Consider the following 27,406-nt stretch of genomic DNA (forward strand, 5'->3'; position numbering starts at 1 on the left):
CTCCTCCTCCTCCTCCTCCTCTTCCCTAATTCACCAACTAATGAATACCTCCTCTAGGCTGGAATGAAAAATATATGGGCATATCTTTCAGGAAAATTGCTAAAAGTGTAAATAAGTTCACCCTTTTCTCCTTCTGAAATTGCTGTTGTAAGGCTGAATTCATATTCTCAGAGTCTTTTTAAGATTCATAGTATCAGATGGAGGATGGTTTTTATCCATCCCACACCAATGGTTTTCTTTTCTTTTTTTCTTTTTAAGGTCTAAAACACCATCCTTGGTAGGTCGTCTTAATTGCTACTTTGCACTACCCTGGAGTATGACTGATTTTTGGCACATGTAATCATACAAAATGTTCCTAAAATAAAGTGCTACAGGATATCCCAAGAACTTTTAGGAAGCTTTAAAAAGAGAATCACACACTGGCAGCATCTTCTTGATGAAGACCAATCAGCCAAGCTGAATGGCTGCAACAAAAAGAAGGAACTGAGGTCAGTGGTTAATTAAACTCTCTGAGTAGGTAGAGAAAATCCTGGCCCGTCAGTCTTGTGGTTTCCAGGAGTTTTGACATGAGTCCAGATTTGATACATACAAGTGTGTTTTTTTTTTCCTCTTCTAAGTGACTATACATTTAAATAGCTAAAACATCTGTTCGGTAACACAGTAAACCATGTTCACTGAGAACTCCTGATAAAGGGGACTGACGAACAGCTGGTTCAGAGGGACTTGGATAAAATCGCCGCTGTCTATTTCACCAGACTCAGCCAGGGTGATCCCTAGAACCATCAATATTAGGAGGATTGTTTTTTATTTTTATTTTTTTAATTGCTCTAGAGACAGGGGCAAAGAGAGACTTGGAACAGGAATGTATTTTTAAGCCATTGATAAGGACAACAACGAGTGAGAAAGCCCATGGAAGCAGGTAGTTACTAACATATTGAGATCAATCACCAACCAGAGGAAAGCCAATTTCTTCCAGAAGCCCGTCTAGAGTTCATCTGATGGAAGCAGAGGCTGGCAAAAATGCAAAACAAGGCACTGGGAAGACGGCCAACAAAGCCATCCGAATTGCTTTGGTCATATTCATCACTGGGACTGCTGTTCTTGGGACCCTTCTCTTCTTAGGTAAGTTCTCCCTTAGAAGCAAAGGGAAGGGTGGTGGTACTGGCGGCTTCCTTCGGGATTGATAGACTGAACTTTATTGAAATGTGGGTCCGTTAGGGTTTGCTTACAAAGATATGTGCAGCAATCTTGAGATTCTATTCAATTGAAAAGAAAATGATTTAGAACACTGATCTGAATGAAAGCTGCTTTGACCGACTGGAGACAAAATTAGACAAACTCTTTCGAGCATCCCACAGAAAGATCAGAATTTATAGATGCTATAAATCTTAATTTGAGTTAAATTTTTAAAAAAGAAAACCAAAACAAAATCCTGCTTTATTTATTACTTTAACAGAAACATGTTGAGCTTTCTTTCCATTTGATTTTTATCAGTGTTTGACTAGTAATCTATATAAATTGAACAATCTTTTTTAAAAATGGGATATGTTTTTTATATTCTAGAAATCAAAGGTGAGGAGTAAAAAAATTATTTCCATTTTACTAAATACTCAAAGTTGAGAGAAGTGAAGATTTTATTGAAGAAAAATCAAATTATGGTACTATATCTTCTTGAAAAGTCATTTTGTGAGCTCCTTGAGAGTAGGGACTACTGTTTGCCTTTCCTAACTTCCCACTGTTTATTATAGTACCTGGCATATAGTAGCTTTTAAATAAATGTTTGTTGACTTGGATGTATTGAATCTGTGGGTATTGATAAAAATTTATTTCTAACCAAAAAAATCCCTCATGGATTAAAGAAGAGGAATTTCCTAGACTTTTAGCAGTTTTGAACTTGAAAATATTCTTTTTATTGCTCTCCATCAATCCTTAGCTTGACTTAGTTTAAGTTGTTTCACCTTCCTGTTCCTCAGTTTCCTCATTTGTAAAATAGGGAGCTAACCTAGACAGTTTCTAAGGTCCCTTCTGGGTTTAACCCTGTCATTGTGTATAAATCTAATTGATCATCTAGAAAGATACAGAGACATTTGGGAGGCTTTGTATTTAACAATTCACATGGCTGTAGAGAATATGTTCTGTGGCATGCAGAGAATCCAGGAATCCACAGTTATGTTGGCAGAGCAAAACTGCTGATTTGCTATTCTCTTAAAAAGAGTAAGAATTATGTGGTCTGAAAACTCTGTTAAAAGAAGAAAACCATTTCCCCACATTTTGTGTTGCTGTAGATCTAGAAAATTGGTCGCATCTCCTACTTTCTGGGAGTACAAATTGTCCTAATGGGCCTTTTGGCTTTGTGGTCCTTTTAAAAAGCTTTAAGTCCATGCTTCAGTGGAATCCTATCTTGAATGTTCCAAGTGGGGTAAGGTGTAAAACTGTATTAAGGATCTACAATTTACCGTCACCTGTAGAGTGTAAAGGAATCAGTCCAACTTTAGAAATTCAAGTGTTTCCTGTGAGGGAGGCTGCGTTAGATGCAGGGAATAGACAAAATCCCAAAGAAAACATTCGAAGAGCTAACATTATGCTGGGGGTTGGGGATAGAATGCGACTGATTTGGGGGATAACAAATACAGGAGATTTTAGACATCCCAGGGAGAGTGGTCACCTTCAAATGAGGCTGGGCATTTATTTTTTTGATCCTGTCATTCCACATTGAATTCCTTGGACCTCCTCTTTTAGAATTATCTTGAGGGCTTATAGAATATTCTCAGTTTGTTTTTGTTTTTTAAACCCTCACCTTCTATCTCAGAATCAATACTGTGTATTGGCTCCAAGGCAGAAGAGTGGTAAGGGCTAGGCAATGGGAGTCAAGTGACTTGTCCAGGATCACACAGCTAGGAAGTGTCTGAGGCCAGATTTGAACCAGGACCTCCCATCTCTAGCCCTGGCTCCCTACCCACAGAGCCACTTAGTTGCCCCTTCGGCATATTCTTTTTTTTTTCATATTCTTTTAAATAGTCTCACTAACAAGAAATGTCTGCCTTTGGGGTTCAAGGAGGTGGAGATTGGGAGAAGATTGTATTTTAGAAAGTCAAAAATCAAGGAAAGACATCAGGGTATCAAAGTAGGCAATACAGATTTTCATCAAAAAATACATGATAACAAAGAAATGAGATGATCTTCCTTTACACACTTACTGAACTGAATTACAGAGATCCTGTGATTTATGGATTTTAGAATTAGAAAAGGATCTAGGTACAGAGAAGTTAAATGACTTTCCCAAATTTATACAGGTAGGAGGGGATTTGAACTCACAGCCAATGACTCTAGAGCCAGTCCTTTTTCCATTGTATTGTCATGAAAAGAGTTCTCCTATGCAATTTGTCATTTGATCGTAAGTGAGAGAGTCAAGAAAGGTATCACCACCAACTTATGGGTGAGGAAGCTGAAGCTCAGAGAGATGGCATATTTTAGCCATGGCCCTATGCCCAGTAAGTGGCAGAGCCCCTCTGAAACTCAGTGCTGTCTCTGAAACCAGTCAGGATCTGTTTCCCAAAATGCAATTCCCCAAGGAGAAGTTTACACGTGTTTTGATCAAAGGCAGCTTCATTGGATTAAGAATGATTTCCTAAAGGGACAACTTGAAAAGAAAATTCTCATTTGAATGTACAAGTTCTAGTGGATTTATTTAGGAGACATAGAAAGACACAGAGACAGAGAAACACAGAGAAAGAAAAGAGAGAAATGAAAGAGAAGAGAGGGAAACTGAGAGACAGAGAGAGAGAACAGACAAGAGAGAGATAGACCGACAGAGAGAAATAGAGACGGAGACACAGAAAAGCAGAGACAGACAGAGAGACAGAGAGAGAGAGAGAGAAACAGAGAGAAGGGAGAAAGAAGAGAGATGAGAGAGAAGAGAAACAGAGGGAGAAAGAGAAAAGAGGAGAGAAAAGAGAGGAGAGAGAGACAGACAGACAGACAGAGACAGAGACAGAAAGACACAGAGACAGAGAAACACAGAGAAAGAAGAGAGAGAAATGAAAAAGAAGAGAGGGAAACTGAGAGAAAGAGAGAAAAGAGACAAGAGATAGATGGACAGAGAGAAATAGAGACAGAGACACAGAAAAGCAGAGACAGAGAGGCAGAGAGAGAGAAACAGAGAAAGAAGGGAGAAAGAAGAGAGATGAGAGAGAAGAGAGAGAAACAGAAAGAGAAACAGGGAGAAAGAGAAAAGAGGAGAGAGAGGAGAGAGAGAGAAACAGAGACAGGACAGAAACAGAGAAAGAGACAAGGAAAACATAGAGATAGAGACATAGTTGGAGACAACCAGCCAGAGACAGAGAAAGAATGAGACAGAGAGGCAGAGAGATGGAGACAGATTTTAATCTGTATTATTAACATTTTCTCCATCACTTTCTTCAGTGTAGAAATCAACAAACCAATGAATCAAGTTCTAATTTGTAGTGTTTGCTTATTCCTGAGGCGTAAATGCTCACTTACACAGAAAATTTAACAATCAGCTCAATCAGAGCTGCCAGGCTGACTCCTGTACGTTCCTCTATGTAGAATGTTGAATGGTAGAATTGGAAAGACTCTTAGCAGTTGTCTATGCCAGCCTCTTCATTTTGTAAGAAGAAAATGAGGCCTTAGATAGAGTATCTTACAGTGAGTTGGTGCCAGAAAGTATACCAGATCTGACTTCCCAGGTCAATGTTCTCTCCATTGAACCTCTATCTATAAATTCCAATTCTAGCTCCTTTCCCTTTTGATAGTGTCTGATCTGTGATAACGCCAAAAAAAAAATTTTTTTTTCTTTTCCCCCTGAATAAAGAGCCACCAATATTATGGTTAGAGCCTAAGCAGTGTTTTCAGATGTTTATTTTAGTTGTCTAGGATTTTAAATATTGAGGCATATAGATGTGAACATTCCTAGTGTCATTAAATAACATTTTTTCCAGGTTTGGTGCTTTCTAGAAACTTCTGTCTTATATGTCTCTTTTCTTCCTTCATTTCCTTAAGCAAAGAGAAACCCTAAAAAAATTCAATTTCCCTTTTTACTTTTATTTAAATCTTATTAATAAAATACAAAGGACAGCTAGATAATGTAGAAGATAAAGTGCTGGGCTTGGAGTCAGGTAGATTCATCTTCTTAAGTTCAAGTCTGACCTCAGACACTTATGAGCTGTGCGACCCTGGGCAAGTCACTTCACTCTGTTTGCCTCAGTTTCCTAATTTGTAAAATTAGTTGCAGAAAGAAATGGCAAACCACTCTCTGCTAAGAAAATCGCAAAGAGAGTCACAAAGAGTTAGGCATAACTGAAAAACAAATCAAACATAATCTTTCCTTTAATTAATTAATTATTTTGTGTTCTTTTAGATTTAAGGAACAATTCCTTTTTTTTTTGTCAGATTATTTTTAACCCAGTTTTATTGTCCTTGATTTACTTTTTAAATATGAAAATCAATTCTCTTTCTAGTCTCCAAAGAACTAGAATTTTCCGACACCGTATGTAGGCCCTAATTCATCTAAAGTTAAACTTTATTTCCTTTTTGCTTGCTTTTCAGTCTGTTTTGCAAGCTTAAAGTCAGAAAAACTCAGACTCAGGGCAGCTGGGTGGCTCAGCAGATTGAGAGGCAGGCCTAGAGATGGGAGGTCCTGGGTTCAAATCTGGCATCAGACACTTCCCAGCTGTGTGACCCTGGGCAAGTCACTTGCCCCATTGCCTAGCCCTTACCACTCTTCTGCCTTGGAACCAATACACAGTATTGACTCCAAGACGGAAGGTAAGGGTTTAAAAAAAAAGAAAAAGAAAAACTCAGACTCAAGTCCAGCTTGCCATAAAACAATTGTATGACCTTGGACAAATACTTTCAACCTTTCAAAGGGCAAAGCAGCGCTCTTGGACTGTGGATTATAGATGAGCTGCTGATCTGCATCGGTGCAGCAGGAAGTTTACAGGAAGTTTGCCAAAGCCATGAAATCAGAGCTGTGGACCATTTCTCCCACCAAATTCTGCCTTTTAATCATTTGTCTTGGGTTTAGTTTTTAATCATTTATTTGCATTAATGTCTAATGACTTATCCAACCGACACCTTCAATATATCACTTTGTAAAAATATGTGACTCGAATAACTTAGATGTCATGAAAGATTTGTATAGAAATAGAAGAGCAAAGTTATTATTATTTAAATTTGAAAATTCAAAGTGCACTTTCATTTTTAAAAGCTGATTTCTGGAAAGCAGGCAGGCCTTTCTCTGATGTTATCCCAAAAATAATTTACTGATATTTATGATATTGTTAGTCAGTAGTTCTTCGGTCGTGCCTGACTTTTTGGGACCCTATTTGGGGTTTTCTTGGCAGAAGTACTGGAGTGATTTATCATTCCTTTTTCAGCTCATTTTTTTCTGATGAGACACTGAGGCAAAGAGGGTCAAGTGACTTGTCTAGGGTTGCTTAGCAAGTAAGTGTCTGAGACCAGATTTGAATTCAGGAAAATGAGTGGCATTCTATCCACTGAGCCACTACAGCTGTCCAATATTTGTAATAGAATCTAGGCAAAAGTGCTCTTTTCAGAGGGGTGCTAGGGAAGGAGTCAAAAGCAAAAGTAGATTCTTTCCCCTCTACTTCTCTTTCTAGGACGCTATTAAAAATCATATTATCAAGTGATCTCCAGATATTTCCCTGTTAGCTGAAACCCTGGCACCAAAACAGTTCCCTGAGCCCCTCCCTGGAGGAGTGTAAGCAAGTTTGCCTCTTTCCACCGGACAATTCTTAGGGGGTTTGGATGGTCGACATCAAGACCAAGGTCCCCATGCTGTTATGGAATTCTCTAATCCCCTGTGATGACATCTTGAAATGACTCCTGGTTTCCGCTCACAGATAACAGTAATAATGAGTTCAGCATGATTTCCCCAGTGACCCAAAATATTTCTGAAATCCAAACTTGCAGCTGCTATAAATCCCCTGGTAAAGAAACATGTCGAACTCCTGCGAGTTCCTGTGTGGTGTTCGGGAGCAGTCTTGTGGGGGGCTCAGTGGAAGCGATGCTGCTCCCAAGCTGGGGAAATTAGGTCCATCGGGAAAGACACCAACACCTGGATCCTGTGCCAGGAAACTTGTAAGACACTGTAACCCTGGGGGCTTTGGGATAGGCCCCCTGGAAACTTGCTTTCTGAGGGCACTGGATAATGACTTGGAGGAAAGAGAAATATTCTTGAATATAATATAGAATAATAGCTAGCATTTATTTATGGGGCAGCTAGTGTGCCTGGAGTCAGGGCAGCTCATTTTCAGGCCTCAGACACTGATAAAATGTCCCACTCTGTGAGGTAGGGCCCCCCTGCTTAGCTAGGCAGGCTCAAGACTCCCTGTAGTTCTTTGTCCACTCAAAGCTATAATCTGTGAGCCTCACCAAAGTGTTTATCTTTTTTTTTTTTCTGGTTAGAGGATATAATTAGTGCAGAGCAAGGGCATTTAAAGAAAATGAACAGTCAGAAAAGTTGCAATAGAACTTCCTTTCCATAAGCCCAAGGTACACTTTCTTGCAAATACGTTCATGTTCAATGCAAGAGCAGGGCATGAGACACGTGAATATACTGGAAACTCATCTAGTGTACTTAAAACTCCTATGCTGCAGCCCCACTCATGCCTTCTTGGTGAAACATTGCCTACTCTTATTGGATTTGCTTATCATTGCATATGGTGACACCCTTTGCATGTCTTTAGACAAAAATCACTATACTCACCTAAGAAAATTTAGGGGCAGAGTATCCTAAGGCTGGGAATTAAGATATTTCTTACCTACATCAGGGTGGATATCAAAGCTCTCTGTTAGGGGCAGCTGGGTAGCTCAGTGGATTGAGAATCAGGCCTGGAGATGGGAGGTCCTAGGTTCAAATCTGGCCTCAGACACTTCCCAACTGTATGACCCTGGGCAAGCCACTTAACCCCCATTGCTTAGCTCTTACCGCTCCTCTGCCTTGAAGCCAATACACAGTATTGATTCTAAGTACCTTATTGGGGATTAGACATTCTCAGGATTTTTCTTTTTCAGCCACAAAACCTTTCCACTTTAGTACAGTTTTCTCTACAATAGAAAAAAAAAAAAACATCACTGGACTCCTACATATCTATCCATCTACCTTATCTACCTTATCTGTCTACTGTATCTATCTATCTATCTATCTATCTATCTATCTATCTATCTATCTATCTATCATCTATCTCCATCCATCCATCTACCCATCCATATCTAACTATCCATCCATCTATCCATCCATCCATCAATCTATCCATCCATCTATCATCTATCTCCATCCATCCATCTACCCATCCATATCTAACTATCCATCCATCTATCCATCCATCCATCCATCAATCTATCTATCTATCTATCTATCTATCTATCTATCTATCTATCTATCTATCCAGCTATCATCTATCCATCTATCCACCCATCCATCTATCTATCAACCTACCTATCTATTTACTTTAAAAAAGCATTTGTAATTTTTGCCTGACCATAATGGTCCCTTGATCAAGAAACTTCAGTTGTTCCGTACTACATCTGGAATAAAATGCAAATTCTTCCAATGATCATTTAAAGCTACCTTCAGAATGCCTTTCAAACTTATCATATATCATGCCCTTTTACTCACTCTATGTTCTAGTTAGACTGGTCTCCTTCCTGTTCATTTAATAGAATTAATTCATCCATATTATTATGAACTCAGTATTCTTTTTACATGTTGTCTCCATGCCTGGAATTTTTTTTTTATATTTGTCTCATAGAATCCCTTCTTCCTTTAAAGGAATGTCTCATGTTTTACCTCCTAAAGAATCCATTTCTATTTCTTTAAGATGCTAGCTATCTCTCCCTCCTCAAATAATTATATAGAGATCTATATATATATATATATATGTGTGTGTGTGTGTGTATATATTTATATCTTGTATTCCCTATGTAGAAGGTAAGATTCTTGCACCTATAAGCATAGTGCTTTGGGTAGAGTAGGAGTTTAATAAAAATGCCTGCTAATTGGGTCAGATTTGTTGGTATGTATATTCCCTCCACCAATGATTATTGCAATCCCTTTCCTTTTAATAAATGGTCTTTGAGAGTTGCTATGGCCTAAAAGTTCATCACTGTGTGGGGATGGGGGGAGGATAACCTGATCATGAACCACTCTGGTTTAGCCAATCTAGACTTGGATAACAGTTATGAAGACTGTAATTGTGACATCTAGAATACATATATAAGTGTTTATTACTCTATATGTCCAATGCTAGCTCAGAGATACTGTGCATAACTCAGATTTCAGGTCAATCAGTCAATAAACCCTTAAGTGTCTATTTTGTGCCAGACACTCGACTAAGTACTAGGGATACAACCCCTTCCTCCCAAACAAACTAAAAGCAAAATACAGTTCCTGCCTTCAAAAAATTCAAACGCTAATGGAATCATTAGGATCAAAGATTAAGAGCTGAAAGGAAACTGGGAAATCCTCTAGTCAAAGTCTCTTGATTTCATAAATGAAAAAAACCAGGCCCAGAGACAGGAATAACTTATTTGAGGTCATACAAGCAAAATAGTAGCAGAGCAGGGATTCAAACAGAGATTTTCTGATTCCAAAGCCTGGGCTCTTTCCAGTACTCTCAGTTGCTTCTAAGATTTGATTTTCTTTTCTCTTCAATGGGGTTGATATAACATCTAAGATGAAACTCTGAAGATTAAATTGTTTGTCATTGTACAATGTATGAAAAACCAAAAGGGCCCAGTGCTATCCCAAACAACTCAGCTGTAGAAATCCATGCCTCTGCTGTGGCTTACTACACCACAGGTAATTTATTATTTTTTTTTCTTGTCTATTTTTCAGTTAGCCAAGGTTTTTTAAATCTTCGAGTTAAACAGAAGTACTGCTTGACGCCAGAATGCATTGAAGTCGGTAAGTAACAATTTTCCATCCTGTACTGAGTTGTAATTATGGTACCTTGAGGAAAGGAATAAAAACAGGTGACATTTTTAGACTTCTGTTTGTTGGAGGTTTACTGTGTTGAAAATGCAGTTTTGACTGAATATTAAGTTTGGCTCAAAAAACCCTATGTGTGGAATCCTGAACAGGAGGTTTCTGGTTTTTTTTTTTTTGTTTTGCTTGCAGGGAATAACTGCATTATATTCTCTGAAAGGAAATTATGATGGAAATGAGAAGGCTGAACAGTCTCTTTTCAAACCAGTCTTGAGGCAATCCACACTGGATATAGTTTCATCTCACCCTGACAAACCCTTTTAAGACTGTTCTACAGATGGAGACTAGCAGCTCTTAGGCTATTGTTGAACAGAAAGACATTTTATTTTTTTCTTAAGCAATAGGCTCTGTTGGAAGTCAAAGGGCCTTGACTTTTATCTTTGAGGTTTGAGTCCAGTCTATAAGGGAGAGACGTTTTACATGATACTACTAAGATGTTCACTTATTGTTTCTTTGGACCACATGTGTATTCTTTGAGATTAAATGTCCATCTTTAATTGAGATTAATAAGGTCATATGTGAGTGGGTATCCCACAGAGAATATTTCCAATGGGAAGTTCTTCCTCCCCTTTTTTCCATGTCATCTTTCCTTCTTTCCCCCTTCTTTCCCTTTCCTCTATCCCTTTCTTTTTTCCTTCCCTGCCACCTAATTCCCTTAATTTCTTCCTTACCTCCCTCCTAACTCCCTTAATTTCTTCCTTCCTTCCCTCCTAACTCCCTTAATTTCTTCCTTCCTTCCTTCCTTCCTTCCTTCCTTCCTTCCTTCCTTCCTTCCTTCCTTCCTTCCTTCCTTCCTTCCTTCCTTCCTTCCTTCCTTCCTTCCTTCCTTCCTTCCTTCCTTCCTTCTTTCATCCCTCATAGATAAATATGATATGGTCCCTGCCCTCAATGATTTTATAATCCAATAAAGGATCTAAGACATAAATATAAGTTTAATATAATTTCATAAGATTAGTACAATATACTATGAGATCAAATGAGGTTGGATTAGGAAAGGTTTCATTGTTGCAAATGAGCTAGGAGAATGGAGTAGGATTTTAAGAGGCTGAGATTATGAAGAGGGAAAATTAGGGGAAAATAAAGGGAATAGTGTATCAAAACCATGAAGATGAAGAGTGTTGAATTCTAGGCTAAGCTTCTGTAGTTTTACCCACTTGATTAGTTTCCCTTTAACTTTAACTTTAACTGGATGTTTGGGATCCTCTGCTTAATTCTTCACGTGGCCCTTTAGGTAGACAACATCAAGGACTCCTGTTAGTTTATTTCAATATTTATCAGAGTGGAAATCACAAGTCCTAATAGGATCAAGACCTATCCTGCAGACAGTTCTCCTTCATTATTCTTTCTTGGATTCTCTTGGCCCCTGCTTATTTTGAGAAGGAGGTCAGGCAGCCAGGTGGCTCAGTGAATACAAAGCCAGTCCTGGAGACAAGAAGATTCATCTTCCAGAGTCCAAATCTGGCCTCAGACACTTATTAATAGTGTGACCCTGGGCAATTCACTTAACTTTGCTTACCTCAGTTTCCTCATTTGTAAAATGAGTTTGAGAAAGAAATGACAAACCATTCCAGCATCTTTGCCAAGGAAACCTTAAAAGGGGCCACACAACTGAAAAATGACTGAACCACAAAAATTGTTGGGTGATGTGGGTCTCTGCCTGGTGCATGTCTTGGGTTTTGGTTCCATCATTCTTTTATTACTGAACATTTCAGAGCTAAATCATGTCAGAGCTTCCCAACTATCTTGGCACACCCCCACTGGTTTATATTCCACTCATGGGTATTGTGAAGCTCTATTAAGATAATGGATATAAAGCATTTTACAAACCTTATCGTGCTCTCTAAATGCCAGTTACCTAATAATAATAATTCTTATTAACCTACAATCCCTAGGCCTCTGCTCTGGTGATAACTTCATTCCTCAAGCTTTCTATTGCACTTCTGCTGAGCTCAAGCAATGTTTGCAGAGCAATTCAAAGGTTTGCTGGTAGATGTTTAAGTCAAGGAGAATATATGTACATACACTTAAAAAAATCCTTATTCTCCATCTTAGAATCAAATATTGGCTCCAAGGCAGAAGAGTGGTAAGAGCTAGGCAATGGGCTCAAGGGACTTGTCCAGGGACACACAACTAGAAAATATCTGAGGCCATATTTGAACCCAGGACCTCTTGTCTCTAGGCCTGGCTCTCTATCCACTGAGCAAACCAACTGCTCCTGTAATCACTTTTAAGTTTAATCTGCATTATTCACACTTTCTTAAGTCTAGGCAATTAACAAAAACAACGTAATTCTTGATTTATAGCAATTACTTATTTCTAAGTTTGTAAATGGTCACACTACAAATCTTCACCCCCAGGATGATTTATGTCCTTAGGTCTTATCCTGTTTTCATCTAGAAGGATGCCTATACCCACTTATCACAAAAATATTTTTTGGAAAATGTATAGTTGAGGATGGTGGACCACTTAAGGAAAATATTGGATTATCATTTTTGATATGTACCTTATTCTATGTTTATTCTGTTTATCACATTGATAAAGGAGTGTGAAAGAGAACACAAAGAAAAATTTAGAGAGGTGGAAGAGTTCACTAAAGAAAAAAACAAAAAAACCCTAAACTTTTAACATTCATAATATTTACAAACACTCTTTCACCATGGGACACCTATTTTGTTTAAACTTTACCCATCTCTTGTTCACAAACCATAATAATTTTGCAGGCTCCTTTCCAGAAGGACCCTTGATAATAAGGCCACCTGCCATGTAGTAGGTTTTTTCTCCTTCTTGCAGTTCTGTTTTTAATTTTCACTTATGGGAATGACTTATGAATGTTAAAAATAAAACGGAGAGTTTGCTGTTTCTATTGGAAAAGCATATCAAGATATATTCCACTAGTATGTAATTTGAAACCCAGAAGCCCCAGGGGCCCTGGGAACACCTGTTTAGTGTACTTCATCAAAATCAAGAAAACTGGTTAAGTTTCTATGCCTATACTCTGAGCTTAGGAATAGGGTAAAGAGAAGGGGTTCAGGGAAAGATAGGGGAAATTTGAGTTTAATAATAATAGCCCGCATTTCCATAGTTTATAATACTATATAATATGGCAGCATAATATTTTTATTATGCTTTATAATTCATAAAATGCTTTCCTCATCATAATCTTGCAAGGTGAGTTCTTCAGAACATCTGTGTATGTATGATTTCATTGATGTGGTTCTTTTCAGTGATATACTTCATCTGTGCCTGTTTGTATTATGCGACTTTTTTTTTTCTAAACCCTTACCTTTTGTCTTAGATCAATACAGCATATTGGTTCCAATGCAGAAAATCAATAAGGGCTAGGCAATGAGGGTTAGGTGACTTCCCAGGGTCACACAGCTAGGAAATGTCTGAGGTCCAATATGAACCAAGGACTTTCTATCTTCATGCCTGGTTCTCTATCCAATGAGCCACCTAGCTACCTCCTTATTATGCAACTCAAATTCATGCCCTCTCCTGACTTTTCCATAGAAGGTCTTGCCATTTTCTAGATATCAATGGGGTATGTGGACTGTCATTGCTTACTCTTTATTGGCCTTGTGGACCAACCATCCCTTTTCTCAAATCTCTCTCTCTCTGATGATGCCATTTGTGCTGCTTTTCATGAAAAAATTTTCAGTTGTGAAATGTTGTGACCTTCCTATGTCCATTATGCACCTCTCCATTGTCCTTTGGGTGATGCTCAATTTTAATTTTTTGAATCTGTTGTATTCCATGACTCACAATCATGCATCATCCCTAGAAGAATATTATTGTTTGAAAGATACCTCTCGTTTCAGGGAAAGTACCATTTGATTTCCTCAAGGTCATCTAGTTAATTCTCTTCAGTTCTATCCCAGATTGTTGCAAATTTTCTATCTTTGCCCAAGAGATGTATGGGTATGTGGATGACCCAGTTCTATGAGTTGTCTGAGTATTATGATTTGAACAATAAGAAGCCTTCATTTACTTGGTTTTTCCAATAAATATAGTTAGGTCAGACTCTTTGGAGTGATTATGGATCCCACTTGGGAAACTGTAATGCTCTGAGGCTTGGTATGTTCAATTCAATGTTATTCACAAACAAGAACATCATTTGAACTCTGAGTTAAGTGCCCTTCATGACATTGCCTAGCACCTAACGTATGCTTCAGGTTGTTGGACGAAGTTGGAAAGTGTCATCCTTTACAAGGCGCAACTGAGAATATGCAAGTATGAAAGGGGTTGCGCTTACTTCTCAACATTTGTGTTATCTGCCCTTTTCACCCCAGAACGTCTATCTGTCCTTGACATCCTGTAATTTCAACAGGTGTAGAGCAGGACAGTACTCATCTGATCAGGGGTCCCCTGACCATCTCTCTCACCCCATTACAGTGATATATGTTGATTTAATTGAAAGGTTCTTATCAAATTCTTTAAAGAATGTCTCTACCTTTATTTCTACAACTAATGACACATTAACTACAACTGTTTTCATAGTGGTCTTTTTCCAAATGTTTATTATGAATATTGCAATTCATAAAAATGAAGTATTCCACACAAATGTATTTCTTGTTACTTTTGGATCCAAGTTAAACCAAACCTTGCAGCTTCCTTATTCACCATTTGCCTTATAAGCCATCCTTCCATTTAGCAACAACTTCGTTTTATTTGTGTTCTTATTTATAGTGAGAAAATCAAGATTTATCTGATTTATTTCCTCCAGTAGTATGTCTACTTCTTGGTCACTGAACAAAGATCTCATATTTGGTTTGTGGTCAATCAATCAATCTACAGGCATTTATGAAACAATTACTATACATTAGGAATGGTGCCAAGTGTTGGGATATGGAGAAAAAAGAAAAATAGTGTCTTCCTTCAAGAAGCTTACTTCATATACATAAATAAGTGTATATAGAATATATCAGGAGTAGATAGAAGATAAAGATAGAGTCAGCTAGGTGATGCATTGGGCCTAGAGTCCAGAAGACTCAAGTTCATATTTAGCCTCAGACATTTCCTAACTGACTGCCCTAGGCAAGTCACTTCATTGCTGTCTGCCTTAGTTTCCTCAACTTTAAAAAATAGTTAATAATAGTGTCAGCCTCCCAGGGTTGTTGTGAGAATCGAATGAGAGAATATTTGTAAAGTACTTAGTCTAGTGCCTGGTAGAGTGGGTGCTTAAGAAATATTTCCTTCCTTTCTTTCCTCCCTCCCTTCCTCCCTCCTTTCCTGATTCTGAGGAGAAGGAAGAGGCAGCTTTCTGCGCATGAGGGATTACCAGTGCATAGGCATAGAGATGGATGAGGTGAAAAACATGTGAAAAACAGAGTAGGTTTGTTTGTCCGCACTGTATGTGTGTGAAATGTCATAATAAATGTGTAAGTTGACTGGAAATGTAGAAAGGGAAAATAATATAAAGAGCTTTAAATGTCAAAGAGTTCATATTTTATCCTTAAGCTTATAATAGGGAGCTACTAGAGTGAATAAGGGGGTGACATGTCAGACTTTTGCTTTAGATGAATTAGAGTGGGGAGAGAGGCTTAAGGTAGAAAGACTAATTAGGAAGTTATTGCAATAATCTAGGACTTGCCAGAATCCTTAATTTCTTTTAAAGGCACAGCTCCCGTGCCACCTTCTACAGGAAGAGTCCGCAATCCTCCTAGCTGCTTGAACCTTGAGAAGGAAGGAAGGAAGGGAGGGAGGAAGGAAAGAAAGATGGAAGGAAGGAAGGAGGGAAAGAAGGAAAGAAGGGAGAGAGGGAGGAAGGAAGAGAGGGAGGGAGAGAGCAGAGAGAGAGAAAGAGAGGGATAGAGAAGCAGGGAAGTAGGGAAGAATGGAGGAAGGAAGGAAGGAAGGAAGAAAGAGAGGGAGGGAGGAAAGGAGGAAGGGAAAAAGAAAAGGATGAGGGAAGAAAGGGAGGAAAGGAAAAGAGTAGGGAAGGGAAATGGAGTAAGGGAGGAAGAAAGGGATGAAGGAAGGAAAGGAGGAGAAAGTGGAGGGAGGATGGAAAGAAGGGAGAAAGGAAGGGGCAGGGAAGAAGAGAGAAAGAAGGGAAGAAAGAAAGGAGGAAGGAAAACAAAGGAAGAAAGGAAAGGAGAGAAGCAGTGGGGAAGGAAGGAAGGAAGGAAAAGAAGGAAAGAAATAAGTATTTATTAATGAAGACCTAAGCTAGATTGATGACTATGTGAGTGGAAAGAAGAGGATATTTTTGGGAGATGTTGATTGTGTATGTGGAGTAAATGAGAGTGAGGAGTTGAGAATACTACTGAGGTTTTGAGCCTGGATAACCTGAAGATGATGGTGCCCAGAACAGTGACAGGAATTCAGAAGAGAGGACGATTTGGGTGGGTGGGGGAAGATGATGAGTTTTGTTTTCAGTATTTTGAGTTTGAGCCGACTTTGGGATATTTAGTTCAAATGGCAATAGGTGATGTAGTACTGGAACTCAGGAGAGAGAAAGAGATATGAATTTGAAGTCATCTTCATAGAGATGATAATTAAATCTGTGAAAACTGATTGGATCACCAAGGGACAGAGTATAGAGAGACCCCTCTACAACCCTCCCCCACCATCGCCCTGTCAAACAACAAAGAAGTCTCAGGACAGAGCCTCAAGGGCTGAAGATCCAGAAAATGAGATTCACAAGGAGAGGTCAGACAAATAGAAGGGGAACAAAAAAGAAGACTATCCCCAAAACTCAGAGAGGAACAAGGGAATTAATCATGACAAAGACTGCAGAGAGGTCAAGAAAGAGGAGATTTAAGAAAAGGCTAGGAATGGAGTTTTGGAAAGTAAGAGATCGCTGGTAACTTTAGAGAGAATGATTTCAGTTGCCTGATGAGGTCAGAAGTCATGTTGAAGAGGGAAATGTGGAGACCCTAAGTGAAGATGCATTTTTTCAAGGAGCTTAGAAGAGAAGAGAGATACATGATGATAGCTATTGAGGATGGCAGGATCTAGTGTGGGTTTTTAAAGGATGGATGAGACTATAGTGTGCTTATAATCAGCATGGAAGGGACTCAGTAGATAGGGAGACACTACAGAATGAGATGAGGATAATAGTAGGGGGCAGTATGTTGGAGAAATGGCAAAGGATGGGATTTAGGGTATACGTACAGAAGCTGGCTTTAGCAATGAGAAGAGCCATCTTTTCATTAGCGATTAGAGTGATGGAGGAGTTAGTGGGTGATAATGATCATGTCTAAGATGTGAGATGAAGAAAAGAGGTAAATAAGATAGCTCTTAAAATTGCAGACTATTTATGTGGTCCAAAACAGTTTGATTCTCACTAACTTCTACCTTTCCCATCACTCTGATCCTCTATGAAGTGGGTAGAATATGACTATGATTTCTTTTTGTAGATGAACAATCTGACACTTAGAAAGACTTGGTGAATTTCCTCTGCTGACATTTGCCAGAACCCTGATCTAATAAGTCCTCTTTTATTTCTTGTGCTGGGAATAATAATAATAATAATAATAATAATAATAATAATAATAATAATAACTAACAAACACTTATATAACATTTACTATATGCCAGGTATTGGCCCAAGTGCTTTATAATTATTTTCTCATTTGACCTCACTCAATAACCCTGAGAGGTATTTTTATTATCCTCATTTTACAAATGAGGAGACAAAGGCAGAAGAAGGTTAAATGATTTGCCCAGGGTCACACAGTGAGTAAGTGGCTGAGGCTGGATTTGAACTCAGTTCTTTGAGACTCCAGACTTTTTCCCTCTATTTACTGAGTCACCTAGATACCTCTCAGATAAGGCTGAGAAGGAGAAACTCTAAAACTTTTTTTGGTGATTTTAATTTGACTTTGTCTTCCTTGAATAGGGAATAATTTCTTGGGAGTACTGTTCTCTCCTCTCCTCTCTTCCTTTCCATTATTCTCTTTTCCATCTTGCCTATCTCTTTAAGTGAGAGCTGGAGATAGGGGATGTGGGAAGATGAAGGACATTTCAATTCCATTTCCTCCCCTTATTTCAATCACTACATATACCATTAGGTCTTGTGTTAAGATATAATGCCATACACTCCTCTTGACTCCAGTTCGTGTGAGATGGAGGCAGGGTAATAATTTCACTTACCCTGAATGACTTGGGAGAGGTTTGAGCATTTACAGGTTTACCACGTCATCATATTTCTTTTATTAAAGTTAAGGCCACCCAGGCTTCTCTTTGTCCGTCAGAAGAACTGAATTAGGGAAAAGGAGGTTTTTGGTATCTTGACAACCTTAGTCCCTTGGAAGCTTAAATCCCAGTTCTTCAGCAGAAAGTGCTCCATAGCACACAGCTGTGGATTTTCTTTAATAATAGATGGGAGAGCCCAAGCTTAAGTGTTTTGACTGAGTGAGTTTCTTTCCAAATTCTCTGGGAGTGATGTAGCTCTCTTGTGTTTTCCTGGGGCCTCGGTCAAAGCTGATCTTGCAGTTTTTCTAAGTACCTGCAAGAACACCTGGGGGACAAGTAGGAGGCATTAGAGAGTTTGAGGGTTCCCCTTTTCTATTTTTTTCCTGTTCTTCCTTCTTTACTCTGTATGTAAGCCAGAAAATAAGATGGGTATATGAAGAAAAATGAGCTTGAAGGCTGCTCTATGCCATTACAAATATTGTGCATTAGTGGGACCACTTCATAAGTTAAATATATTCACTCTTCATCTACATAGGCAGAACAGCAAAAAAGAAATTGACTTGTTCCTCTGCTGTTCACACCCTGCTGATCCTCCTCCTTAGGTTCCTGTGCATTTGCTTTCTTTATTCTTACTGCCAAGGTGCTAAGGAAAGCTGAAGAAAGTCCTGAAGCTATGCTGATTGGCTTCCTGTTAACTATCCCCATCTGGGTCCCCAGGGCTGTTCTGGAATCCTTTTGCTCATCCCTTATTGAATCAACATCATCCCCTGCTCTTCCCAAACCTCTCTATCTTCCAAACCACCAAAGCCATCCCTGTTCCCTAGTCTCAGCAGAAAACCCTGCTTCCTTCTTTCCTTAGAAAATGGAGAACATCTGTCATGATCTCCCTTATCTCTCCTCTATACTACAAAACTTTTCTAGGTCGTCACCCACCTTCTCTTTCTTGGCTCCAGTCTCAGAGGATGAGGGGATCACCTTTTTCCAAGGCACCCCACTTAGATCCTAGATCCTGTCCTCTTCCAAACTTGTTTCTAGCCTCAAACAAAAATCCTTCTCTTGATGCTTCAAGTTATTCTCTAGCTTTCCTCTCTTTAATGTCAAACTTCTAAAATGAACTTCATTACTCTTACTACTTCTGCTCCGTACTATCTCACTTGGTGATCTTGGCTCCTAAGGGTTCAGTTCACATTCCTATAAGATGACGCACAGATTGATATATTCAATCCTAGTCTCTCTACTGAGCTCCAGGACCACCACAAAAACTACTTTTTGGACATATCAGACTAGATGTTCTGTAGGTATCTCAAACTCAACAGGTCCAGAATAGAACTTTCCAAACATTTCCTCCACAGTGTCATCCTTGGTTTTTCACTCTGACTCTCTCCATATCAGGTGGCAAATCTTGTTTCTTTCTACCTTCCTAAAATCTTTAATTTCTGCCTCCTTTTCTTTACTCCCACAGATAGTACTTTATTTCAGCTCCTGATCACCTCTCATTTGGACTATGGTGTAGGTCTTCCTGCCTCAAATCTCTTCCCATCCCAATCCATCCTTTACTCATTTGCCAAATTGATTTTCTTCCTTTTAAAAAAATTATATTTTTTCTCATTAAAAATTAATAGAATTTATTTACAAGTATCTCAGTCTCTCCCTCCCCACATCATAGAGGACATCATCTGAGGGACAGATATATATCTAAATTGTATTTCTAAATGTATATCTAAATTTATGTATATATAAATTGTTTTTCATATTTTCAGTTCATTCTTTAGAAGTAATATTCACAATTTATTCTTATCTGTAGCCATGTATGATATTCTCTTGGTTCTACTCATTTTGCTATTCATAATCATGTGTTGGTCTTTATGAGTTTTTAAAAAACTGCTCATTGTTTCTTATGGCAGCAAGTAATATTCCAGCACAATCATTTACCACCATTTGCCCAGCCATTCCCCAACTGATAGACTAAATTGATTTTTCTAAAGCATAGTTCCCACTCTATCATTCAGTAAGGTCCAGGGCTCACTATTATTTCCAGGATCATATATAAAGTCCTCTGTCATTTGAAACTCTTCATAACTTGGTCCCATACTACCTTTTCTTTTTTTTTTTTAAACCCTTACCTTCCACCTTAGAATCAATACTGTGTATTAGTTCCAAGGCAGAAGAGTGGTAAAGGCTAGGCAATGGGGGCCAAGTGACTTGCCCAGGATCACACAGCTAGGAAGTGTCTGAGGTCAAATTTGAACCCAGGACCTCCCATCTCTAGGCCTGGCTCTCAATCCACTTGAACCACCCAGCGACCCCTACCTTTTGTTTTCTGTACACACTCTGCAATTAAGCTGAACTCACCTACTTACTCTTCTTTGAATACAACATTACTATCTACTATTTCCATGCCTTGCACCACAGCTGTCTCTCATGTCTGTCTGGGATGCTTTGCTCCTCCATTTTGACCTCGTTTCCTTGGCTTCCTACAAGATTGATTTCAAATCCCATCTTCAGGAGATCTTTTCTTGTCCCTTCAGCTACTGATGTCTTTCCCCTCTTGGATTATCTTTCACCTATTTTGTGGATGTTTTATGTTTTTTTAATGGTTTTTTTTTTTATGTTCTGTCTCCCCCCAATTTCCCTTCTCTCTGCCTCCATTAAAATGTAAGTTCTTTAAGGGCAAAGATTATTTTTGCCTCTTCTTATTTTCAGTACTTGACACAATGCCTAGTAAGAGGAAGTGTTTAATATATGCTGGCTGACTAATTATCTTCCTTACCTCTCATGCCTCATCTGTTTTTAAACTGGATTCTAACTCTAGAACTCTACTGAAATTGCTTTCTCAGAGGTTGCCAATGACCTCTTCATTGATACATCTGATGACCTTTTGTGACCTCCCCGCATGCCCCCAGTCCCTCCCATCTTCCTTGCCACTCAGGCTCACAAACCTTTGCCTCATCTCAACTCCTCATTCTTTTTCATCCCCTAAATCCATTCTGTTCCAAAGTCCAGTCGATTTTGCCTTTGATCCTATCTCTCACAGGCTCCTTCTTCTTTCCTCTGATCCTGCCACTGCCCCAGTGCCAGCCCTTCTCACCCTGATTATTGCAATAGACTGCTGCTTGCTTTCACTCTTTGAAGTCTCCATCAAATGGAAGATCCACTTTTTAAAACATTTGTCTGGCCACGTTACTCCCTTGTGCAATAATCTTCAGTGGATCCCTGTTGTTGCCAGCGTGAAGTATAAAATCCTGTTTGGCTTTTAAAATCTTTCAAAGCCAGGCTGATCCTGCCTTTGCAGTTTTCTTAGAAGGGACCTCACTTCCCTCCTTGTACTCCAAGATTCAGTGAGGCAGGCCTTTTTGCTGTTTCACACACAAAACACCAGGCATTTTTAGTGGAGGACCTCATGCCTAGCAATGCTCTGCCTCTTCCTCCTCTCCAAACTTCCCTTCCCTTCTGACATCCTTTGGGACCCAGCTAAGTTCCTACCTGCTGGAAGAAGCCTTCCTGATTCCCTTTAATGACAGTGCTTTATCTCTGAGATGATTTCTAATTTTTCCTCTACATAGCTTGTTGGGATAGTTATTCGCACATTTTCTCCCTTATTAGATTATAAACATCTCAAGGGTAGGGATTGTTTTTTGTTTTTTCTTTGCTTTGGATTCGTGGTAAATAGTAGGCACTTAAGAAACGCTTATTGTCTTGACTTCTTTCTTTTCACTTGTTTCTTGACTTATTTTTCTTCATTCTTGATTTTTAAAAATCCCTTTACTTTTTAAAGCCTTTAAAAAAACAACAACAAACCCTTTACCTTTTTAAAGCCTTAAAAAAAAAAAACCTTTACCTTTCTCCACTTATCTTTATTTATTCTTGACTTAAAAAGAAAACCTTTACTTTATATTGGTTTCAAACAGATGGACCGTCAGCGATTTGCCCAGGAAGGTCACATTTGAACCCAGGATTTCCTGTCTTCAGGCCTGGCTCTCTATCCACTGAGCCACTTAGCTGCCTCTGATTTTATCAACTCTTAAGAGTCCAATTATCACTTCTTGCAGATATTTCCAAATGTATGTGAATGCAATGCAAATGCATACATCTTCTGCCAACAACTTATATTCCCAAACTAAATGTGTCACCTTTCTTCCCTTATGTCTATTTTGTCTCAAATTCCTCCATTTCTTCTGAGAGCACTACCATCTGTTCCAGCCCAATCCACATCTAACTAGGTCAGAAACATTCCAGGGATCTCTGACTCCTCCATTCCTCTCCTTTTCTCTATCCAATCAGTTGTCAAGTCCCATTGATTTCACTTCTCCGTCTCCTCTCTCCACTCATGTTCCTTCAATTTCAACTTCAACAGACATGTATTAAGCCCTTATTGTGTACATGGCATATAAGGAGAAAAACAATAATTAAAAATAGTCTCCTCACCAGTCTCGTTCTGGCCTTCATCAATAACTAGGTCCCTTGAGGGAACTTATTTTTGTCTTTTTATAGTCCCTTCCTAAGAAAGCATATCTTTAATCAGTGCTGGTGGAATCCAATGAGAACACCCTATAGTAAATTTCCTGGTCAGGAATACCCGAGTTCAAATGGAACCTCAGGTACTTCCTTGGGCAAGGCACTTAACCTCTTTATGTCTAGGGTGCAAATAGGTGGCCTGGTGTATGAATGCTGTGTCTGGAGTCAGGAAGCCCTGAGTTTTAATCTGGCCTCAGACAATTCCTAGCTGTGTTTGATCCTAGGCAATTCTCTTAACCTTTGAATGAATGCCTGACCTAAGGTGGATCCCTTGGAGGAGGAAATGACAACCTGTTCTAATAGCTTTGCCAAGAAAACCCCCTAGATAGCTATGATCAATGGGGTCTTGAAGAGTTAGACACAATTGCATGACAACAACAAATACAAATTTTTCACTAGAGGGCTTTAAAAAAATCTCATTTTCCTCTCCAAATTGGATGGACCGACTAGGCAACTAAATTTTAGAATGTTTCCATAAATTGAGGTCAGAACTTGCCAATTCATTCATCTTTAGCTGAAAACTGGTTAAGCTTTTTCTTTTTTAAGTTTTTAAGAGGTTAAGTTTTTTCATAAGCTAAAATAGAAATCTCTTCTAGACTAATTAGACAAAAATAATTTCAAAAGCCATAAAATATAATTTATGAGTGCATATTGTCAAGGAAGTATTAGTAAGAGAAAATCAGTTGCTGTTAGTTCTCTTACTGCTGGTTTATCAAACGAATACTCCTAAAACAAATCAATACCAATAACAAAAAAAAAGATAGCGATGATAACATCACCACTAAGTCTGTATTCAGTCTTTACAGTATTGAGACCCACGGGAATGGGGTAATACTAAACATTATGTGTTTTCTTATTATACATTTATATAACTAAATTAAGTATTTATACATTTATTATATCATATGAGTAATGGGAGAGTAAAAGTCTAGGACAGAAATATTGACTAATTTAAAATATGCATTTTTGTGAAAAATATTGCATAGCATCCAGTAATGCTAACCCTGCAATTCATTTACTTATTTTTAAAACACAGCTGCTGCCATCTTGAGCAAAATAAATCAGTCTGTGGATCCCTGTGAGAACTTTTTCCAGTTTGCCTGTGATGGATGGATAAAGGATAACCCAATTCCAGAAGATATGCCAAGCTATGGAATCTATCCTTGGCTGAGACGAAATGTTGACCTTAAGCTAAAGGGTGAGTTTCTCTGGGAGGTCAGTGGTCTGCTTTACAGGAGGAATGTTGAGCAGATGAACTTCATTTCTCTTTTCTTCCTCTTCAGTTGTACTCCATCTACATCTTCTCTTTTGTAGTCTTTTTGTTCTTTCAAGTCCCAGATCCTGATCTTGTCCGCTATCTGAAAGTGACAGTTTCTTTTGCATATTTCTTAGAGTCTGGATTCATCTTCTGCCACTACTACATTCTATCTTGTGACATACTTATCTGTGTATATATCTGATTTTCCCCATGAGGTTGTATTATTATTAATTTAAAAAAAGAAGAAATCAGTCATCTTTATTAGCCTGAGCATTAAAACACTCCAAGATTATATTGTTTGGTACCTCTAGAGTCTTAGGATAGAGACTTACATGGAGTAGATCGTTTTTAAAAAATAATATTTTATTTATCGCCCATTTACATGTAAAAACAATTATAATTTTTTGTTTAGGTTTTGAGTTCCAAATTCTCTCCTTCCTTCCTCTCTCTCCTTTTCCTTCTCTCCCTCCCTCCTTGAGGTAGTAAGCAATGAATTTCTTGAAGCTCTCATAAAAACAAAACAAAACAAAAAACATGTAATAGGGGGCAGCTAGTTGGCTCAGTGTATTGAGAGCCAGGTCTAGAGATAGGAGGTCCTGAATTCAAATTTGGCCACAGACACCTCCCAGCTGTGTGACAACTCCCATTGCCTAACTTTTCCCACTTTGCTGCCTTGGAACTGAGATCCTTCGACTCCAGACTTAGTACTTCGAACTCTTGTGCCTCTCTCCTTAGTCCCCACTTTTTCTTAACTAGGAATATGGCAGAGAGAATTTTTTCTAGGCATGGGTTAGACTATCTGGCTAACTTCGATTGACAAGTACGACTGGTGTTTAACTGGGGTTCTGGGACAATGGAACTCTGTGGCTACATGAGAATCTAATAAAGCGTTATATCCTGCATTTACCTCATATTCAATATGCGATGTCCTTTAGGGTGGAGAGTACCTCTTACTTATTTCTTCTGCCTTTTCATGGCTTGCAAAGTGTACTTAACACCTCATTATGTGTTCTTGGAGTTGTAGGTTTTGGAGTTGTGGGGTTTTAAGAACTCTGGATGACCTCGGTGAGCATTTGGCAGTTGGTAAACAAGATGCCTGATCGTATGGTTCTTGTTAAATTACCTCTGGGGAGCCCCCCTCCTCTTACATGTTGGCTTATTATGCTTATATATGTAGCCCTTGGTGGGGATTGGGATACCCACTCAGAACTATAGCTCCCTGAGTTCTAGCCCATGTGTTTATTTTTACATGTCCAACAGAGGTTACTAGTTCCAAGTAAAGGATATTTTATCAAGCAGGATGTAAATATAGTGATATTCCCAGAGTTTCTACCTTACAGTACAGGAAAGCACCCATACAGAAAGGAAGGACATAAGCATTTTTATACTGCCTACTATTGACAGAGAATACAGGAACCAAGAAATGCATATTTAGGAGTCACTTTGGAAGAGGGACATCCCAAGAACCCATATGACTGGTAAATACATGAGGAATATACACCTTTGCCGTTATACGACTGCCAATGTTTTTCAGTGATTTATTTTTTTAAATCTTTACCTTCTGTCTCAAAATCAATCCTGAGTATTGGTTCTAAGACAGAAGAGCAGTAAGGGCTAGGCAATGGGGAGTCTGATGCCAAACGTGGAACCAAGGACCTCTTATTTCTTGTCTCTTGGCTTCACTACCTAGCCACCTAGGTACCCCCCTATACTCCCCCCCCATATCTTTTTTTACCCTTATCTCCCATCTTAGAATCAATACTATGTATTGGTTCCAAGGTAGAAGAGTGGTAAGGGCTACTCAATGGGGGTTAAGTGACTTGCCCAGGGTCATACAGCTAGGAGGTCAGATTTGAACCTAGGACCTCCTGTCTCTAGGCGTGGCTCTCAATCCACTGAGCCACTCAGATACCCCTCAACATTACTCTCTGATGAGCATTGTGCATCTGCTCTCTGCTGACTACCTTGTCTCTGGTCGGGTGTTGCCCCTCCTCTAGGCATTGTGCTCTCTCTGCTAGGCATCTTTGATGAGCATTGTGCATCTGCTCTCTGCTGACTACCTTGTCTCTGGTCGGGTGTTGCCCCTCCTCTAGGCATTGTGCTCTCTCTGCTAGGCATCTTTGGCTATTGAGCTCCTGGATTCTGCTACCATTCTACTAAGGAGTGATAGCTGGAAAGCTTCTGCCTGACAAGGGCAGATTGAACTCTGTAGTGCAGAGAAACACCCCCTTTTGTAAAGGCAGCTTACTAAGGTGTGTGAGGATGCCCTAGACCTAGGCTGGAGTCTATCTACTTCTGTGGCTGCTGCTGGTCCTGAGTGATTAAGAAGGAGATTGCTTGTAACTTCTCTTTGGGGTGACTCTGGGCCCTCAAGATCCTTTTTGGAAAGAAAGACACCTAGAGAAATTACGGGGAAGCTAGGATTGAGCCCAGTCCTTCTCATTTTATAGGGGAGGAAACTAAGGTTGAGAATGGTTACATGACTTTCCCTGAGTCATATAATATATTTTTAAAAATGTTTTATCTTTATTTTGTTTTAATAATAAAATTCCATAAGTTTTTCAAAGTTATGTGATTCATGTTGTCTTTTTCCCTTCTTCCTTGGAGTTGACAAGCAATTTGCTCAGCTGACATTTATTAAGCACCTACTATGGGTGAGGCACTGGGCCCAATGTAGGGATGGGAGTGGGGGTTTATGTTGAAAGACAAAAGGCAGACCCTTCTCTCAAGACGCTCACGGTCTAAGGGACAAATTCACATTCTAAACTAATGAGTTTCTGAGGCAGCATCTGAACTCGGGTCTTCTTGATTCTCAGCCCACCATACCATTGAGCTATGGATTAATGATAGTTTAATCAGAGCAAAAGACAGGAGAAGAAGGCAAGTAAGTGCTAAATTGCCTTGCACCTTTTTGTGTAAGTCTAGGTTTTTGTGCCAAGGATATTCTAGGCAGAGATGCCTCTGTATTTTACCCACACTTCTACTTACACCAATATGGTAGGGAGAGAGAGAGAAGGGGGTAGAATTTTGGTGACATCCAAATGTGGAAATAAGTATAGTGGACATCTTTCATTGGCTGCTGGTTTTCTCTGAGAATGAACCCTCATATAAAACCCTATTCCTCACCCAAGAAAGCAGGAAGTTTTTCAGACAAGGAAAGCTAATTATTTTGAGAAAGCAAAAATAGTGAGGTTTTAAAAAAAATCCCCCCCCCCCCCCAGACAATGAGTCAGGTCATGAAACTAGGCATCAGTCATGCCCACAATGGATTTTGAAGGTGTTCTGAAGCCTCCTTCTTAGCATCTCTCCTCCTTCTCTTTCAAGGGTAAAGGCTGACATTGTTAGTGTCCCTGGTGAAAAAATAAAGGAGACTGAAGCCAATAGAAAGGTTGTCCAAGGGTCTCCTTTATTTTTTCACTGGAAAGCAACTAATTTGGAAATTAGTTGATCAGAGCCATATTTCCACA

General features: G+C 39.0%; 1 protein-coding gene across 1 annotated transcript in view; it reads left to right on the plus strand.

Moving 5' to 3' along the window:
• Positions 1-401: 401 nt before the first annotated feature.
• Positions 402-27,406, plus strand: part of PHEX (phosphate regulating endopeptidase X-linked) — a 273,600-nt gene continuing 246,595 nt past the window's right edge. Inside the window, exons 1-4 of the mRNA XM_056793356.1 lie at positions 402-488; positions 977-1,122; positions 9,878-9,946; positions 23,718-23,879. Of these exons, the coding sequence (XP_056649334.1) occupies positions 999-1,122; positions 9,878-9,946; positions 23,718-23,879 (355 nt within the window). The 5' untranslated portion in view covers positions 402-488; positions 977-998. The remainder of the gene's footprint in view (positions 489-976; positions 1,123-9,877; positions 9,947-23,717; positions 23,880-27,406) is intronic.

The sequence above is a fragment of the Monodelphis domestica genome, chromosome 4 (genome assembly GCF_027887165.1).
Source record: "Monodelphis domestica isolate mMonDom1 chromosome 4, mMonDom1.pri, whole genome shotgun sequence".
In the NCBI taxonomy this organism is placed as follows: Eukaryota; Metazoa; Chordata; class Mammalia; order Didelphimorphia; family Didelphidae; genus Monodelphis; species Monodelphis domestica.